The following is a 19,292-nucleotide window of genomic DNA, read 5'->3' on the forward strand; positions in this document are numbered from 1 at the left end:
AATGAGCCTTAGTCAGATTGAGGAGTTGCCCAGAGCATTTTGCAGTGAGAGAGGCAAGGTGTGTGGTTCCCAGGGGAGTGAGAACAACAGGTGGTGTTCGGTCACAGTGCCCTCTTCTGTGGTGCCCTATGAGGTGATTGGGGCCTCAAGTGGTGTCTGTTCACAGACCCCTAGTGGGGGTGGCCACTCCTACTTCTGGAGTCAGAGATAACTGCAGTGGTTTGCCCCCACAACATGTCGACCACACAAGAAGCACCCATTCTTCTTAGCCCATGCAGGAGGTGCTGCACAGACTGCTTCTAATTATAGGGTCCTTAGAAGGAACAGTGATCAAGCGTGTGGGCCCTGCCCTGTGTGTTTGGCTGTGGCAACAGCAAGGCAGCTGTGTTCCCAGGGAAGTGAAAGCATCAGCATGTGGTACTCAGTTGCCATGCCCTCTTTTTTGCTGAACTCTGAGGTGACTGGGCTGCAGGTGGAGCCTGTTCATAGACCCCTTAGTGGTGGCAAGATACACCTCCCTCTGGTTTCCGAGATGACTTCTGTGGTTTGTCCTGCCGCCTGTAGATCATGCAAGAGGCACCATGTTGCGCTTAGCCCCCTGCTGCCCTTAGCCCACGCAAGAGATGCCTGGCCACCCATAGCCAGAGAAAGAAGGGCCTGGTCTCCCATAGCTTGAGCAAGTGGCTACTCGCCACCCATAGCCTGTGCCAGAGGCACCCTGCCCTCTGAGAGCCTATGCATGCACAGGGAGATTTCTATGGCAGTGTACCCTTCCTAACGATGGTGTCTTGCTTCTCCTATGGGCCTAGACCTCCTCCTGTGTTCCCTCTGCTGTGGCCTTCCACTGCCTAGCCCATGGCACACAGCTTCTTATCCCTTCAGACTGTCTCCACACAGCCAATCCTAGTCCTCTCCCCGGAACTGACCTCTGGAGCCTGAGTCTCAGAGCCAAGTCCCCGCCCAAGTGACTCAGGCTGTGGTGTCCAGGGTGGTGGTACAGATGATCTGTTCAGCTCTCACTCTGCTTTTCCCCCCTCAGTCCAGCTGCTGTTTTTTTCTCAGCAACTTTGAGGTCCTTCCATCTCAGCTGATCTCCCCGTGGGTTAGGTGGCTTCCCAGGGTGTGGATTCCTTTTCTCTTTCACAGTTCCCTCTCATGAATGCTAGTCTGGTCATGATTCCTTTTTTCTCTCTCTGTTTCTCTCTTATTTCTTTTTTTCTACCCAGTTATGTCGAGGGTTTCTTGCCCTTTTTGGAGGTTTAAGTTCTTCTGCCAGTTTTCAGTAGATGTTCTGTGCAAATCATTCTACATATAGATGTGTTTTTTTTATGTGTTTGTGGGAGAAGGTGAGCGCCACATCTTACTCCTCCGCTATCTTGACCCTTCCCCTCTCATGGCCGTATTTTTTAATCTTCCCTAGTGATTCCAGTGCCAGCAACTTGCATATCCACAGAACTACTATTTATCCTCATCTTATGAACAAAGACAAAGATCCAAGAGAGTAAAGCCATTTTTCCAAGGTCATAGACCTAGTTTGTCTCCAGGTTTTCAGTCTTTTTTTTTTTGTCTTTTTGCCATTTCTTGAGCCGCTCCCACGGCATATGGAGGTTCCCAGGCTAGGGGTCGAATCGAAGCTGTAGCTGCCAGCCTACACCAGAGCCATAGCAACGCGGGATCCAAGCTCCGTCTGCGACCTACACCACAGCTCACGGCAATGCCAGATCCTTAACCCACTGAGCAAGGGCAGGGATCGAACCCACAGCCTCATAGTTCTTAGTCAGATTCATTAACCACTGTGCCACAACGGGAACTCCCAGGTTTTCAGTCTTTACTAGTTCGCATTCCCATATGACCTTCAGCTTGGCTGACACACAAGGAACAAGTAACTAAAAAGTAAGCAGTCAGGCTTCTCATTTTTATGCAGTTCATTTACTGCATCCCAGAACAAAATCCAACACTCTGTAGAGAATAACATAATCCACTATCTCTACATTATATGCACAATTTCCAGCATCTTAAAATTAAAAATTACTATAAGTACAAAAAAAACCCAGGAAAGTATGACTCATAATCAAGAAAAAAAAACATTCAGGAGTTTGTCGTGGCACAGCAGAAGTGAATCCAACTAGGAACCATGAGATTGCAGGTTCAATCCCTGGCCTCGCTCAGTGGATTAAGGATCCAGTGTTGCTGTGAGCTGTGGTGTAGATTGCAGGTGCTGCTTGGATCTTGTGTTGCTATGGCTGTAATGTAGGCCAGCAGCTACAGGTCCAGTTAGACCCTTAGCCTGGGAACTTCCATATGCCAAGGGTGTGGCCCCAAGAAGACAAAAGAAAAAAAAAAGCATAAAACATATATATATATGTATATATATATATATTCAATAAAAGCAGATCAACATATGACCTGAATGTTGCAATTAGCAAATAATTTACATTATAATCATTTATTTAACTATTATAATCATTTATTCAAATGTAGATAAAAGAAATGCAAGTTTGATGAATGATGAAACATTCCAACAGATTTATAAATACAATAAAAATAAAGGAAATTCTCAAAAAATTCAAAACTGAAAAATACAATACTGGAAATAAGGAATTCATTAGGTTGACTTAATAGCATTGTCGGCAGAGCCAAAAAAAGAATTGTTGAAAGCAAAATAGATGAGTAGAAATTATCATACTACAATACAGGTAGGAAAAAAAAACAACATAACATCCAGAATCTTCAGGACAGTGCCAATATATGCATAATTGGAGTTTCAAAGGTGAGTTAAAAAAAGTTCCCTTCATGACTCAGCAGTAATGAACCTGACTAGTATCCACGAGGACACGGGTTCAAACCCTGGCCTCACTCAGTGGGTTAGGGATCTAGCATTGCCATAAGCCGAAGCATAGTTCACAGATGCAGCTCAGATCTGGTGCTGCTGTGGCTATGGCATAGGCTGGTGGCAACAGCTCTAATTGGACTGCTAGCCTGGGAACTTCCATATACCTCCAGTGCAGCCCTAAAAAAGACCAAAAAAATTGCTGTGCTTTGTTTACAGATATCTCCCTTGGGCCGTGATCTAGAAAGTGACTCCAGATAAAGATTCAGGGTGAATAGAGGGCTTACCTGATTTGTTCCTCTTCTGCCCAAGACCATAGTCTAGCATCACTGCTGTCCAATGTCTAAAAACAATAATTGTATCTATTTTGTCCAGTTTTCATTGCTTATGGACAGAACACAATTCAGACCATAGCACATGGCCACAACTGAATGAATATTATTACATTCTATCAAAATCAGCTAAAATACATTTTGAAAATGCTGCAAGGAATGAAGGAGCAACAACACTCAGAACTGGAAAAACTCAAATGCTACAAGAAATGAAGGAGCAACAAAACTCAGAATTGGAAAAACTCAATAATTACTAAAACTCAACAACTCAAGAAATTACTAGAAATAAAAGAAAAATAATTTAGGAAAATAAACTAAAAAGTAATAAAAAAGCTAATAAACACAAAAGATAATACATTAGGAGAAACAGAAGGTAAAAAAAGGAAATGAAGAAATGTACGGGAAGTAACATGTAGATACAAGTCAAAGATCTCATCTATGTTAAGTAGGAGCACAAAGAAAAAAGAAAACCAAAGCAAGGGGCAGAACAAATAATGAAAACTATAATTCAAGGAACTTTTCCCAGTGTTAAATAGATATAAATATGGATATGGAGATACACACACACACACACATATACTTATCTGTCTTCTGCCCCTCAATGCCCTGTCAATCTGCAGGTGCAGCAGCAGGGTGACAAATTTAGCATTCCTTTTAAATGAACATTCCTTTACTGAAATTATACTCTTGATTTTATTAAAATATTCAAATCTGGTTTTAAAACCTTTTTAAATAAACATTTTAAGGGTAGTTGATTATGCCCAGTGGTCAGTAACTAATGTTGAATGACAACCCTAATGATAATGACTGGTGATGTAGTTGATGGTAAAGATGAAGGTGGTTGTGGTGATGGTTGTGGTGATGATGATGGTGGTGATGAGGTTACTGGTCAAAAAAATTGAATGGAGCATTAGAGTCTAAGTTTCCCAACCTCCTAGTTGATTCTCCCGATAAAAGGAAAATTAATACACCTGGGAGACAAAAGCATAATTCACAGCACAGTTAATTGCTTCTTTTTTCAGAACTCCAGTCTAAAGTGACTGCATCCCAGGAGGAGTTCTGCTCATATACATAAACAGGCCCCCAAGTCTCCCAATCTCAGTGAGGCATTTTTTATGACAGTGCGGGGCCCTTTGAGTGAATGGAGCCCTAGATATAAATGTCTATGGTCCTCTCATTGCCTGATACTTATTTCCTGACTCTTGACACCAAAGTAACCACTAAAATTTTGACACTTTGTTCCAGTTTTTCTCAGAACAGGTGTTTCATTACAGATTTTAAGGTATTGTATGAGAACTCTTCCTTCCACGATGACTGTTTCTAATGTAGGCTGTTTTCAACGAAATATTTGCCTTCACCTTTAAGTGTTCTTCCTTTGTATGCTGTGTTCATATTGATAGCCATCCTGAGTGTCTGATGGTCTCATAGAACAAGAGTTAATAGTTGTAGTAACTGATATCAAATATATCAGATACATGGGTCATGTTTTCCCATTTTATATGACTAGATGTTGATGGAAGTAAATTATTAAATCAGTTCTGTCTAGGATTTTCACATGTGCACTGCCTAAGTGAATGGTATTCACACTATACTGCTCTTTAAAACACTTTGATTTCTGGTAATGGTGTATTCAAGGTGGATTTTCTATGTTTCTTATTGTTTTAAGAGGTAGAAACTGAGTACAAGGGGGTATGTAAGATATTTTTAACCTAGTCTTGTGACCTAGAAGAATGTTTTTTTTCCGTTGTAATAAATGGAAGTAATATTCAAAAAATCCTAGCTTCATATAACAGCAGTTATTATGAAGTTAACAATTTAACCACCAATAATTTAACATGTAGAGTTACAGTGCAGCGCAGATTTTCTTGTCTTCACACCGCAACGTAAGGATTTTGAGACTTATTACCCCCAGAAAGGGAAATAGAGTTAGTGCTAGAGTTTCTATTACTAGAGGCATCAAATGAGACAGTGTGAGCTGTAGCCGCCAGCCTATGCCAGAGCTGCAGCAACACAGGATCCGAGCCACGTCTGCGACGTACAGCTCACAGCAATGCCAGATCCTTACCCCACTGAACAAGGCCAGGGATCGAACCTACAACCTCATGGTTCCTAGTTGAATTCGTTAACCACTGCGCCATGACGGGAACTCTGAGACAGTGTATTTTAAAGTGCTGCATTTTAAAAAGCAGATTACAAAAAGGTTTTTAAATACATATAGGTCACACATAGGTAAATATATACCTGCATTGACAAAAATCTGAAAGAATAGTGAGTACTGTACCTTGTCTCCAAAGAGGAGAAAAATGGTATTTTATTTTTGCTTATTTATGTATCTGATTTTCTACAAAGCACATATACTGCCTTGATAAACTTCTTTAATGCATCTGAAACTAGTCCAAGAATTCAGTAAGTTAAGTATACTAACTAATAAGAATCTCCTACACAAAGATAGCATCCTATAGCAAAGCAACATAGTTTGGTGAAAACCCAACAGACTGGTGGTCCCAAGTCCTAGAGTGTAGACCCAGTTCTGTGTCTTGGTAGTTTTATGACATGGCTAACTCGTTTACCTTTCAGAGCTTCAGTTTCCTAAAGATTAGGAAAATAATATAACCTTCCCCTTTTTTACATGCTATGCAGAAGCTAAGACATCAAGTATAAAGCATGTTCAACCACACCATTGCATTGAGCTGTAAGTGTGCAAATTTATAAGGCTACACACATAGACCAAGGGAAGAAGCTCAAGATCAGAATAAAATAGATGATAACTAGTAGGTATTTGGCAGATAAGTTAGTGTTTGGCACGTCAGTTTTCTCAATGTGTAAAGAAGAATTCTACTCTAGACACAATTCTTCTCATATCCAGTACTTTGGGAAGGTATTAGTGACACTGACCTTTTAAGAGCAGTATACAAAAGTTATAATTATGTAGGAAAGCAATTCAAATAGTGCATAGTCAATGTTTTCAGCTTAAGAAATACATGTCAGGGGAGGGATAACAATAGGTATCACACCCAGCAATGATGATCTGTGGGCCATGGCTATGACTTTAATATTTTGTCATTAGAAGATAATGTGGCCATGGTTTGATGTTATAATCTGAAAACAAAAACAACAACAATAATGATAAAAGTAGCTATCAAGCACTTACTCTGGACCATACTAAGAGCCAGGGCCCAAGCTTCACCACAGATGAATTAATCAGAACCTCTGTGGGTGGATCACAACCATCAATAGTTTTTAAATTCTCCAGGGGATTATAATATATAAGGAATATTGAGAACCACTGCCTTAGAAACTGAAGTCTGATAAAAAGCAAAGAGCACATTCCAGGTGCCTAATGGCAACTCACGTTTTTATAGGAACTGAGTTCTTTAAAAATGACTAAAGGAATTCCCATCATGGCTCAGTGACGAATCCAACTAGTATCCATGAGGATGCGGGTTCGATCCCTGACCTTGCTTTGTGGGTAAAGATCCAGCATTGCCCTGAGAGTTGTGGTGTTGGTCACAGACACGGCTTGGATCCCACGTTGCTGTGGCTGTGGTGTAGGCAATCAGCTACAGTACTGATTCCACCCCTAGCCGGGGAACTTACATATGTGGCAGGTGCAGCCCTAAAATGACAACAATAAATGACTAAATATGCATTATTATTTTTTACAATCACCTCTGGAGTTGGTATTACTAATTTTTACATCTTTCAGATATATATAGTGACTTGTAAGTCAGTGATACAGCTCTATCATATCACCTTGACACTGCATCAATTTCAGATAGATATTCATAGATTCACATTCAGTGAATATTTAAGACCTGCGTAACTGACAAGGGAATTTCATTTATGAAGCAAAATACATCTCCAACCATAAGCAATGAAATGTACTATTTTCATGACCTTTGAAAGACCCAAGGTCTGGCCTTACTCTAAAAACAAAGAGTAGGAAGAAAGGAATATACACCAGGAAGAAGCCCAGGATCACCCGGCTAGCCCCAGTAGCTCAGAACTAACTTCACCTAGGAGTGCAACATGCAGCCTTTCACGGAGATCCTCTCTCCCATCCCCACAGAGCCCCCAGCCAGAGGAGAATGGCTACAGAAAATCACTCTACAGTCACAGAGTTCATTCTTGGAGGTTTAACCAGTCGGCCAGAGCTCCAGCTCCCCCTCTTCCTCCTCTTTCTTGGGATCTACTCCATCACCATGCTAGGGAACCTGGGCATGATCACACTGATTTGGCTGAGTGCTCAGCTTCACACCCCCATGTACTACTTCCTCAGCAATCTGTCACTCGTGGATCTCTGCTACTCTTCTGTCACTACTCCAAAGATGCTGGTGAACTTTGTGTCAGAGAAGAACACCATCTCCTATGCAGGGTGCATGTGCCAGCTCTACTTCTTCCTTGTGTTTGTCATTGCTGAGTGTTACATGCTGACAGCGATGGCCTGTGACCGCTATGTCGCCATCTGCAGACCTCTGTTTTACAACACCATCATGTCTCATCAAGTCTGCTCCCTGCTGGTGGTCACGGTCTATGCCATAGCCCTCATTGACTCAACCATAGAGACTGGCCTCATATTGAAACTGTCCTATTGTGAGCCCCTCATCAGTCATTACTTCTGTGACATCCTCCCCCTCATGAAGCTTTCCTGCTCTAACACCTATCATACTGAGGTGACAGTCTTCTTTTTGGCTGGATTCAACATTGTAGTCACTGGCTTAATGGTCCTCATTTCCTATGCCTTCATCCTGTCCAGCATCCTCCACATCAGCACCACAGAGGGAAGGTCCAAAGCCTTCAGCACCTGCAGCTCCCACCTTATGGCAGTTGGGATGTTCTATGGAACAACAGCATTCATGTACTTGAAACCCTCCACAGCCAGTTCCCTGGCCCAGGAGAACGTGGCCTCCGTGTTCTACACCACAGTCATCCCCATGCTGAACCCCCTCATCTACAGCCTGAGGAATAAGGAGGTAAAGGCTGCCATGCAGAAAACTCTGAGAGGAAAGCTTAATTGAGCTCTCGGCCTTAGCGCCATCTTCTGAGAAACCTCCGCGCCATGAGAGCGAAGTGGAGGAAGAAGTGAATGCGCAGGCTGAAGCGCAAAAGAAGAAAGATGAGGCAGAGGTCCAAGTAAACTTGTACACTGTGGAAGCCACAGGAGCAGAAACGAGGAAATCCCAGAGGCCAGGGACGTTGGTACAATTTGTTGGACTGCATGCCTTCTGTCTAGAACTTGTCTCAATGGATCTAGAACAACTTTTCGCCGTTCTGATCGCCTGGACCACTCTGAGACCCACCTTGCTCATATCAAAATGGTCCCTTTTGGTTTTTTGCCCTGGACCTGTGACTTTCTGGACTAGTTCTGTTCTCAGTTGTGGCTGAATGTAACACGTGTACAATAAATTATCTGCTGTTTTAGCTGAAAAAAAAAAAAAGCTTAATTGATGCAAATGTTATTTTTCCTTCTCAATTAAAAATCAACTTAAAAATAAGTTCCCGTGATGGAAACCAGTCCCTTCTCTGCATGGCTGGGTGGTTGCCTCCTTCCTCCTTCCCTCTTCCTTCCTTCCCTCTCTCTACTCTCATTTCTGTTTGAAGCTAGCTGATTTCAAGTTGATGCTTTCTTTCATTTTCACTATTCTGCACCCCTTGGTAAACCCTACTATCTTAATTATAATTTAACATAAATATTAAGCTTTTACAAACTCACAGATACAGAGACCAACTAGTGGTTAGCAATAGGGAATTGGAAGAGGGGAAGGGCAAGTTAGGTGTAGGGAATTAAGAGAGAGACACTCTATAAAATGAATAGTCAACAAGGATCTATTGTACAGCACAGGGAAATACAGGCACTTTTGCATAGTAACCTTAAATGCAGTTAACTATAAAAATAGGGAGTCACCATGTTGTACCCCTGAAACTATGTAACTTTGTGAGTCAACAATACTGCATGCAGTTAAAAAATGTAAACTCTCATCAGAGTTGAGCTTGAGAGTCATTCACTGTTTTATTGCCTTCTACGTAGAAAATAATCCTCAACCCAGTTCCTACATTTTTGCACTTGGTAGTACACAAGGCAGAGAGTGTGGATTTGAAAGTCACCAAGAGATGATACCCAGAGTCTTTTCATCCAGACTTGTTCCTGTCTCCTCTTTTATTCCTCTCTACTGATCCATACCCAAGAACTTCTACCTGGACCTTTTATGTGACTTCCTTAGTGACAGTAATAATAATGCCAGCCTCTAACATGTTTTTGGATGCTTACCCCAAGCCACACAACTCTTCTAAAGTCTTTGTATGAAATATTTCAATTATAGGTCGCAACAGATAGGGACTATTGTTGTGGAACTCCCTGTGGAATTTGTCCATTTCCCTGTGGGAACTTGTCCAAATGTGGAATCTCCCCTCTATCCCTGAACTCAAGCAACCACTAACTTATATTCTTTCTTTAGGTGTTGCTTAGTTTGGCCTAATGTCTTAGAATTTCATGTAAATAAAATCCTACAAAAATTACGCTCTTGTGTCTGGTGTCTTTTTCTCAGCCCAGTGCTTTTGATTTTTTTTTTTTCTATTGTGTGTATCTGTAATACACTTTTTTATTGATTAGCAGTCACCCATTGCTTGAACATATCTACAAATTGTTTACCTACATATAGATGGACAGTTGGTTGTTTCCATCTGGGGCTGTTGTGAATAAAGGAGATTTAGGCGTTTGTGTTCAGAACTCTTTGTGAATGTATTTTCCATTTATCTTGGATAAATTTCTAAGAGTAGAATTGTTCGGCCATAGGCAGGTTCATAAGAAATTACCAAATTTTTTACAAAGAGGTGGGCTTTCTCCTTGTGTTGAGTTTTTTTTAACTTTTTATCAAAGTATAGTTGATTTAGAATGTTCTGTCAATGTCTGCTGTACAGCAAAGTGACCCAGTCACACATACATACACATTCTTTTTCTCATACTATCTTCCATTGCGTTCTACCCCAAGAAATTGGACATAGTTCTTTACCTTTCCAACAGCAGTGTATAAAACATTCACTTACCTGCCTTCTCAGTAAAACTTGGATTTTCAGGTTTTTAAATTTTAACATCTCTAGTGGCTACATAATGTTAGGTCAGTGTCTTTTTAGTTTATATTTACCTGATGCCTAAAAATGGTAAGCGGTTTTTCATATGTTTCCTGACTATTTGAATTCCTTCTTTTTTTATTAAGGTATAGTTGACTTACAATGTTGTACCAGTTTCTGCAGTACAGCAAAGTGACTCAGTCATATATATATACACACATATATATTCTTATGTGTATAATACAGATATTCTTTTTACTATTATCTTCCATCGGGGACTATCTCAGGAGATTAGCTAGAGTTCTCTGTGCTATACAATAGAACCTTGTTGTTTGTCAGTTCTAAATTGTTCATATCTACTAACGGAATTTGGGGTTATTTGAATTTCTTCTTTTGTGAAGTGTCATTCCAGATTTTTGGTTCAATTTTAACTAGTTACTTACCTTCTTGATTAGTGGGTTGTGGGAACTCTTTCTATGTTCTGCATTCAAGTCCTTTGACATTGAATATCTTCCCCTTCCCAACATCTGTGTCTTGTCTCTTCATTTCTTTAATAGTCTATTGCAAACAATAGAAGTTTGGGGAGTTCCCTTATGGCACAGCAGATTAAGGATCCAGCATTGTCACTGCAGCAGTCTTGGCCACTGCTGTGGCATGAGTTTGATCTCTGGTTCTAGATCTTCCACATGCCATGGGGGTAGCCAAAAAAATAGAATTTTTTTTCTTAAGTCCCATTGTCGTCTTTTGTCTTTTACGGTGAGTGCTTTTGTACTTCTTCTAAAATCTCTTAACCTGTACCAACATCATGAAAATTTTGTTTTTTCCTCTAGAAGTTTCAAAGTCTTTGCTTTTACTCTTAGATCTATCATCTATTTTAAGTTATAATTTTAATATAAAAACTTTAAATGTATACAGAATAAACAGAATGGTTTACCAAACCCTCTTGTGCCCAACACCCAGCAAATAGTTATCAACCTTTTGTATTTTTTTTATCATCTCTATCTCTACCTATCAAGCATAAAATGTTTTAGCCATTGTATCTTCAAATATTTGCTTCCTTTCTTCCTCTGGAACTCTAATTACACAGGTGTTAGACTTCTTGGTAATGTTCTACATGTTATTGAGTTTGTCCATTTTTTTCTGTGTGGTTTAGTTTTAATGGGTTCTATTGCTCTAACAGTGATTTTTCTTCTTCCATGTCAAATCTACTATTAAGCAATTTCAGTAAAGTTTTACTTCATATTTTTCATCTCTAGAACTACTATTTCAGATGCAGCCTGTTTCCTTTGGAATTGATTAGCAATAAGATCCCGCTGTGTAGCACTATGTCTATTCACTTATGATGGAGCATGGTAATGTGAGAAAAAAGAGTGTATGCATGTATGTGTAACTGGGTCACCATGCTGTACAGTAGGAAAAAAATGTATTGGGGAAATAACAATTGATTAAAATAAAAAAGTAAAATAAAATAAAACTACTGTTTCATTCTTTTTGAAAAAAATCTTCCATTTTTCTTTTTATTATGTTCATATCTTCATTTAAATTCTTGGGTAAATTTATAATACCTGTTTTAAAACTCTTGTCTTAATTTCATCAGATTTGATATTTCTATTTACTCATGTTCATCTTCTTTTCTTTTTTTCATTTTTTAAAGTTTTGTTGTATAGTTGATTTACAATATTGATATAATTTCTGCTGTACAATAAAGTGACTCAGTTATATACATATACACACATCTCTTCCAGCAGAATACTGGGTGGAGTTCTCTGTGCTATCCAGCAGGTTCCCGTTGGCCCATCATTCTATAAACCTCAGTGTGCATATGCCAGTCCCAAACCCCCAGTCCATCCCTCCCTCCCCCCGACCTGTCCCCTTTGGTAACCATACGTTTGTCTTCAAAGTCTGTGAATTGGTTTCTGTTCTGCAAATGGGTTCATTTGTATCCATTTTTTAGATTCTACCTACAAGTGATAGCATATGATGTTTATCTTTCACCATCTGACTGTCTTCACTCAGTATAATAATCTCTAAATCCACCCATGTTGCTGCTAATGGCAGTGTTACATTCTGTTTATGTACCACCTTTTCCTTATCCACTCCTCTTGAGGTTGTTTCCATATTTTGGCTGTTTTAAATAGAGCTTCAAAGAACATCGCATTGTGTGTATCTTTTCAAATATGGTTTCCTTCAGATGGATACCCAGGAGTGGGATCGCTGGATCATAGGGTAGTTGTATTTTCAGTTTGTTGAGGATCCTGCAAACTTGTTTTCCATAGTGGTTATACCAATTTACATTACCACAGACAGTGTAGGCGGGTGCTGTTTTCTTCACACCCTCTCTGACGTTCACTCTTTGTATACTTTTTGATGATGATCATTCTGGCTGGCTTAAGGTGGGACCTCGTAGTAGTTTTGATTTGCATTTATCTTATAATTAGCTTTGTTGAACATCTTTTCATGTGGTTTTTATTTGGCAATTTATATGTCTTTGGATAAATGTCTATTTAGATCTTCTGCCTATTTTTTTTTTTTTTTTGAGCTGTAAAAGTTGTTTGTGTATTTTGGAAATTACCCCCTTGTCAATTGCTTCATTTGCAAATATTTCTCACATTCTATGGGTTATGATTCCATCTTATAGTTTCCTTTGCTGTGCAAAAACTTTTACATTTAATTAGGTCCCACTGGTTTTTGTTTTTATTTTCATTACTCTAGGAGGTATATCTGAGAAGATATTGCTGCAGTTTATGTCAGAGAGTATGCTGCCTGTGTTTTCCTCTAAGAGTTTTATAGTGTCCAGTCTTATATTAAGGTTTTTAATCCACTTTGAGTTTATTTTGGGGATGGTTTTAGAGAGTGTTCTAATGTCATTCTTCAACATGTGGTTGTGGGTTTCCCAGAACCACTGACTTTTCTCCACTGTATGTTCTTGCCTCCTTTGTTGTAAATTAGTTGACTCAAGGCAGGTAGCTTTATTTCTGGGCTACCTATCATCTCCTGCTTTTCTTGCATATTTCCCTGCTTATCTGAATATCTGATAATTTTCTATAGCTACTGAACATTTATCAACCTCTTAATTGTTTCTTGTTTCTCAAAAATATCTTAAAAACTGTTTTGGCATCCAGCTAAACTACCTGTAGATTTTCTTGATGCTTTTGAGGTTGAATTTAAGTTTTGTTAGTACATACCAAGTATAGCTTTTATTCCAGAGCTAACTCAGCCCTAATGTTAAGATATAAACCTTCTTGGTCTCTAGGAAGCACTGCAGGCCTTCAAGGAAATCTCCTTCTTGGTTGCTTCTACCACAGACATCACACAGTCCTTTGTGAGCTCTGACAATTAATTATTTAGCTTACAATTTCCAGATATTTATTCTTTGTCCAGCTTCATGGAGTTTTATCTTAGAGATCATAGCCTAGAGAGTTCCCTTCGTGGCTCAGTGGGCTACAAACCCAACTAGTATCCATGAGGATGCAGGTTCGATCCCTGACCTCGCTCAGTGGGTTAAGGATACCGAGTTGCTGTGAGCTGTGGTGTAGGTCACAGACACGGTTTTGATCCCATGTTGTTGTGGCTGTAGTGTAAGCCAGCAGCTGCAGCTCCGATTCTACCCCTAGCCTGGGAATTTCCATATGCCACAGGTGCAGCCCTAAAAAACAAACAAAAAAAAAAGACAAAGAGAGAGAGAGAGAAAGGAAGGAAGGAAGGAAGGAAGGAAGGAAGGAAGGAAGGAAGGAAGGAAGGAAGGAAGGAATTAATAGCCTAGACAAAGCTCAGACAAAGACACAAGGAGACCCGTATGCAGATTCCTACAGTCCTTTCTTCATGGCTTCAATATGCTTCACTATCCATTCCAGCTACTTCAGCCTCCCAACACTTTGGTCTTCTCAACATCAAAATGCTTTGTTTTCATATGTCTTCTTTTGGCAATGGGCTAGAAAGTGTCTCCAGACAAAGATTCAGGGTGAATATAGGGCCCCCTTATTTGTTCCTCTCCTGTCTGAGACCATCACTTAGCATCCCTCATTGTCCAATATCTAAAAACAAAAATTTTATATATAATGTCCAGTTTTAATTGCTTCTGCTGGAGAGAACACAGTTCAATTCATAGCACATGCCCACAAATGAATGAATACAAGGTATACAAGGTAGGAAAGAGCAACAAAATTTAGAATTAGAAAAACAATAATTATGAAATAACTCAGGAAATTACTAAAAATAAAAGACAAAATAATTAGGAGATAAACTGAGTTAGAAGTAATAGAAGAAAGAGTTCCTGTTATGGTTTAATGGGTCGAGAACCCAACATAGTGTCCATAAGGATGCAGGTTTGATCCCTGGCCTAGTTCAGTGGGTTAAGGAGCCAGCATTGCCACAAACTGTGGCACTGATTGGAACCCTAGCCCAGGAACTTCCATATGCCACGGCCATTAAAAATTTTTTTTAATTAAAAGAAGAGCAAATAAACACAACAGGTAATACTTTAGGAGAAACATAAGGTGAAAAGTGTGAAAAGGAAAAGAAATGAAGAAATCTATGGAAAGTAACAAGTGTAAATACAAGGCAAAAAAGATCTCATCTATGGAGAGTAGGAGCCACAAAGAAAACCAAAGCAAGGGACAGAACAAATAATATAAACAATAATTCAAGCAACTTTTCCCAGTGTTAAATATATATTTTTTTAATTTGATATGTCAATAAGAAACATCACACCTAAGAAAACTGCTAAAGAATGCATACCAAAATATATCCTATTAAAATTATGAGAACCATGCAATCCACATGTTTGAGTTCTTTTTGAAAAGTCCTAGAAACAATAACTAACCCAGAAGGAGTTATTAATCTCTATAGTGCCTGATTTTTTGCCTTGAAACACTATTTCACCACTAAAAGAAACCAAGATCCTTGGAGAAATGATTGAGTTCTGGTCTAAAGAATGAAACACGTGAGAGGAGCTCAGAACATCTTGTCACATCTGATAGTAAATAATATTAGAAACTAATAGCACTGTGTCCAAAAGTCTCAAGAGACCACTTGAAGAAAATTCCACAGGCCAAAGACAAAAAATCTTGAGCAGCAGAAGGATAGAAATGGCAATGAATTGAAACCCATAAAATATGATTAAATTAGTGAGCCTGTAAAGATAGTGAAGAAAAATAGTGAAGAAAAATCCTCTTTGGAGGATAAGAAGAAACCAAATTATTATATTGAAAATTAGAAAATGAAGCCAATATAAGTGTTTTTACCTGAACTGTAATGGTGGATACATGAATCTATGCATGTCCTAAAATTGCACTGAAGTAAATGTACACACACACAAATGAGTATAAATAAACCTTGGAAATTTCAAGTAAAACTAGTGGACTGTTTATGACAATATGCAGTATCCTGGGTGTGATACTGTACTATAGTTTTTGCAAAATTTACCACTGGAGGAAACTGCATAAGGGTGCACAGGATCCCTCTATATTATTTCTTTTTTTTCAATATTCTTTTTCTAATTTTTTTTTCTGGTCTTTTTAGGGCCGCACTCGTGGCATATGAAGGTTCCCAGGCTAGGGGTCCAGTCAGAGCCTACACCAGAGCCACAGCAACATGGGATCCAAGCCATGTCTACAACCTGCACCACAGCTCACAGCAATGCTGGATCCTTAACCCACTGAGCAGGACTAGGGATCAAACCCGCATTCTCATGGATGCTAATTGGGTATTAACTGCTGAGCCATGATGGGAACTCCCCCCCACCCCAACCTTTTTTTTTTTTTTTTTTTGGTCTTCCCATGGCATGTGGAGTTCCCAGGCCAGGGATCAGATCCAAGTCGCAGTTGTGACCCACACCACAGCTGTGGCAATGCTGGGCTGGGGATTGAACCTGAATCCCGGCTCTCCAGAGACCCCGCCAATCCCATTGCACCACAGGGGGAACTCCCCTCTATGTTATTTCTTATACCTCCATGTGAATCCACAATTATCTCAAAAGTTTAATGTAAAAATCTTCATTAGCAACTTTACATGATATGTATTACTGAAGGTATTGTTGAAAAGCACATATTCTTATAAACATCTTTCCCTTCTGACTGAGAATATATGAGTAAAGACTTCTTATAAGTCCACCTTCCTCTGTCCTCAACATCCTGCCATTCTGTACTGTCAGTCTACAGGTGCAGGAGCACAGTGACAAATTTAGCATTCCTTTTAAATTAACATTCCTTTACTGAAATTATACAGTTGGTTTTATTAAAATATTCAAATCTATCTTTAAAACCCTTTAAAATAAGCATTTTAAGCCTCATTGATTATGTGCAGTTGTGATAACTAATGATGAGTAGCAGCCATACTATAGTGATTGATGATTATGTTTATGGTAATGAGGGGAGGTAGTTATGATGGTTACTGGTGATTATGATGGTGGTGGTGATGAGGTTATTGGTCATAAAATATTTGCATGGAGCTTTAGACTCTAAGTTTCCTTATCTGCAAGTTGATTCTCCCAATAAAAGGAAAATTAACACACCTGGGAGAAAAAAAAAAAAAAAAAACATGATTTGCAGCACAGGTGTAAACCAAGACTCTAATTGCTCCTTTCCTAAGGACTCCAGTCTCTGAAGTGACTGCATCCCAGGGGTTCTGCTCATATATATAAACAGATCCCCAATCTCAGTGACCTATTTTTATGACACTGCTGACCCCTTTGAGTAAATAGAAGACTAGATATAAATCTATACAGTCCTTTCATTTCCTGATATTTATTTTCCTGATTCTTGAAACCAAAGGAACCCCTAAAATTTTCAGAAGACTCTTTTCCATTTTTTCTCAGCACAGGTATTTGATTACAGATTTAAAGTTATTGTATGAGAAAAAATATTTCTCCCATGAACTTCTTTTTCTAATGCATTTTGTTTTCAACCAAATATTTACCTTCCTCTCTTAAGTGTTTTTTCTTAGTGTGCTGTGTCCTTATTGGCAGCAATCCCGAGTCACTGATATAACTAGAGATAATAATTGTAGTAACTGATGACAAATATGTTGGTCATGTTTTCCCATTTTATATTATTAGATGATTGTGGGAGTAAATAATTAAATCAATGCTGTTTAGAATTTTCCTATATGCACCACCTCACTGGATGGTATTCATTCTGTACTGCTCTGTAAAAGGCTTTGATTTCTGGTAATAGTTTATTCAAGGTGGCTCCTCTATGTTTCTTATTGTTTTAAGAGGTAGAACTTGAGGAGTTCCCTTAGTGGCACAGTGATTAACGAATCCGACTAGGAGCCATGAGGTTGCGGGTTCAATCCCTGGCCTTGCTCAGTGGGTTAAGGATCTGCCATTGCCATGAGCTGTGGTATGAGTCGCAGATGCAGCTCAGATCCTGCATTGCTGTGGCTGTGGTGTAGGCCGGTGGCTACAGCTCCGATTAGACCCCTAGCCTGGGAACCTCCATATGCCACAGGAGCGGCTCAAGAAAAGGCAAAAAGACAAAAAAAAAGAGGTAGAACTTGAATAAAAGGGGATATATAAGATATTTTATCCTATTGTTGAGATCTAGAACATTTTCTCCTTTGTAATAAATGGGAATAATATTCAAAAAATCTTCGTAACCTGTGATAGTAGTTATAATGAAGTTAACAATTTAACCACAAATAATTTTACATGCAAAGTTACAAAGCAGTCTGGATTTTCATGTCTTTACTCCATATCCTGAGGATTTCAAGACTCTTACCACTGGAAAGGTAAATATGGTTAGTGCTAGAGTTTCTATTAGTATAGGAATCATATGAGACAAAGTATTCTAAAGTACTACATTTTAAAAAGCAGGTTACAAAAATTTCTTTTGTAGCTCAGCTGGTTAAGGACCCAACCTTGGCTCTGTGAGGATACAGGTTCACCTCACTCAGTGGATTAAGGAAACTGCATTGACTTAAGCTTTGGTTTAGATTCAGATACAGCTCTGATCGGGTGTTGCTCTGGCTGTGGCACAGGCCCCAGGTATAACTCTGATATAACCTGTGGGCCAGAGAACTTCCATATGCCCCAGGTGCAGCCATAAAAAAAAAAAAAAGAGGCAGGTTACAAAAAATTTGAAAATGCGTATTTGCTTATACACATGTACTACATATATGCATTGAAAAAATTAAAAGAATAGTGATTACTATAGCTTGTCTACAAGGAACAATAAAAATGGTATTTTATTTTTGCTTATCTGTATGTCTGATTTTCTACAAAGCATATATACTGCCTTGATAAATTTTTTAATGCATCTGAAACTGGCAATAAAATCTATCCTATATGTCCAAAAGTTCAATAAATTATAATTACTATTTAATAATAAAATGCCAAAGGAAAGATAACATAGTTTGGTGAAAACAAAACAGACTGGTGGTCAGAAGTCCTGGGGTTTACACTCAGTTGTGTGTCTTGCTAGTTTTACGACCTGAGTAAATCCTTTAAGTTTTAGAGCTTCAATTTCCTAAAGATGAGGAAAATAATATTGCCTTCCTCTTTTTTACATGCTGTGCAGAAGCTATCAAATATAAAGCATGTTCAGCCAAAACATTGCTTAGAGCTGTAGGTGTGCAGATTGATAAGGCTACACACTTGGGCCAAGGGAAGAAGCTTATGATCAGAGGAAAGCCGAATTCTAAGTCCCAGGTAATTAGTAGGTCTTTGGTGAGTCACTTAGTGTTTGGCACTTCAGTTTTCTCAATGTGAAAATGGGAATAAAAATTCTAATCTACACACATTTTCCTGATACCCACAACTTTTAAGAGGAGTTAGTGACACTGACCAAAGAAGAGCATTATACAAAATTAATAATGGTATAAGGGAGCAACTACAACAGTGAAATGTGTTCTATTGGCATCAGGGAAGGGATGCCAATAGAAATCATATCCAGCAATGATGATCTATGCTTCCTGGGGCCATGTCTATGATTTGAATACTTGGTCATTAGGGAGACCATGGGGCCATGGTTTGGTATTAAAATCTGAAAATAAAAATAACAATGACAATAATAAAAGTATCAGTTGAGCACTTACTCTGGACCGCACTATGGCCCAGGGCCCAG

General features: G+C 39.1%; 1 protein-coding gene across 1 annotated transcript; it reads left to right on the forward strand.

The window, feature by feature from the left end:
- Nucleotides 1–7,173: 7,173 nt before the first annotated feature.
- Nucleotides 7,174–8,262, forward strand: LOC125110846 (olfactory receptor 8A1-like). The gene has a single exon (XM_047752488.1). It carries the CDS (start codon nt 7,251–7,253, stop codon nt 8,178–8,180), a length of 930 nt encoding a protein of 309 aa, XP_047608444.1. The 5' UTR covers nt 7,174–7,250; the 3' UTR covers nt 8,181–8,262.
- Nucleotides 8,263–19,292: the final 11,030 nt, after the last annotated feature.

This window comes from Phacochoerus africanus, chromosome 11, assembly GCF_016906955.1.
Source record: "Phacochoerus africanus isolate WHEZ1 chromosome 11, ROS_Pafr_v1, whole genome shotgun sequence".
In the NCBI taxonomy this organism is placed as follows: Eukaryota; Metazoa; Chordata; class Mammalia; order Artiodactyla; family Suidae; genus Phacochoerus; species Phacochoerus africanus.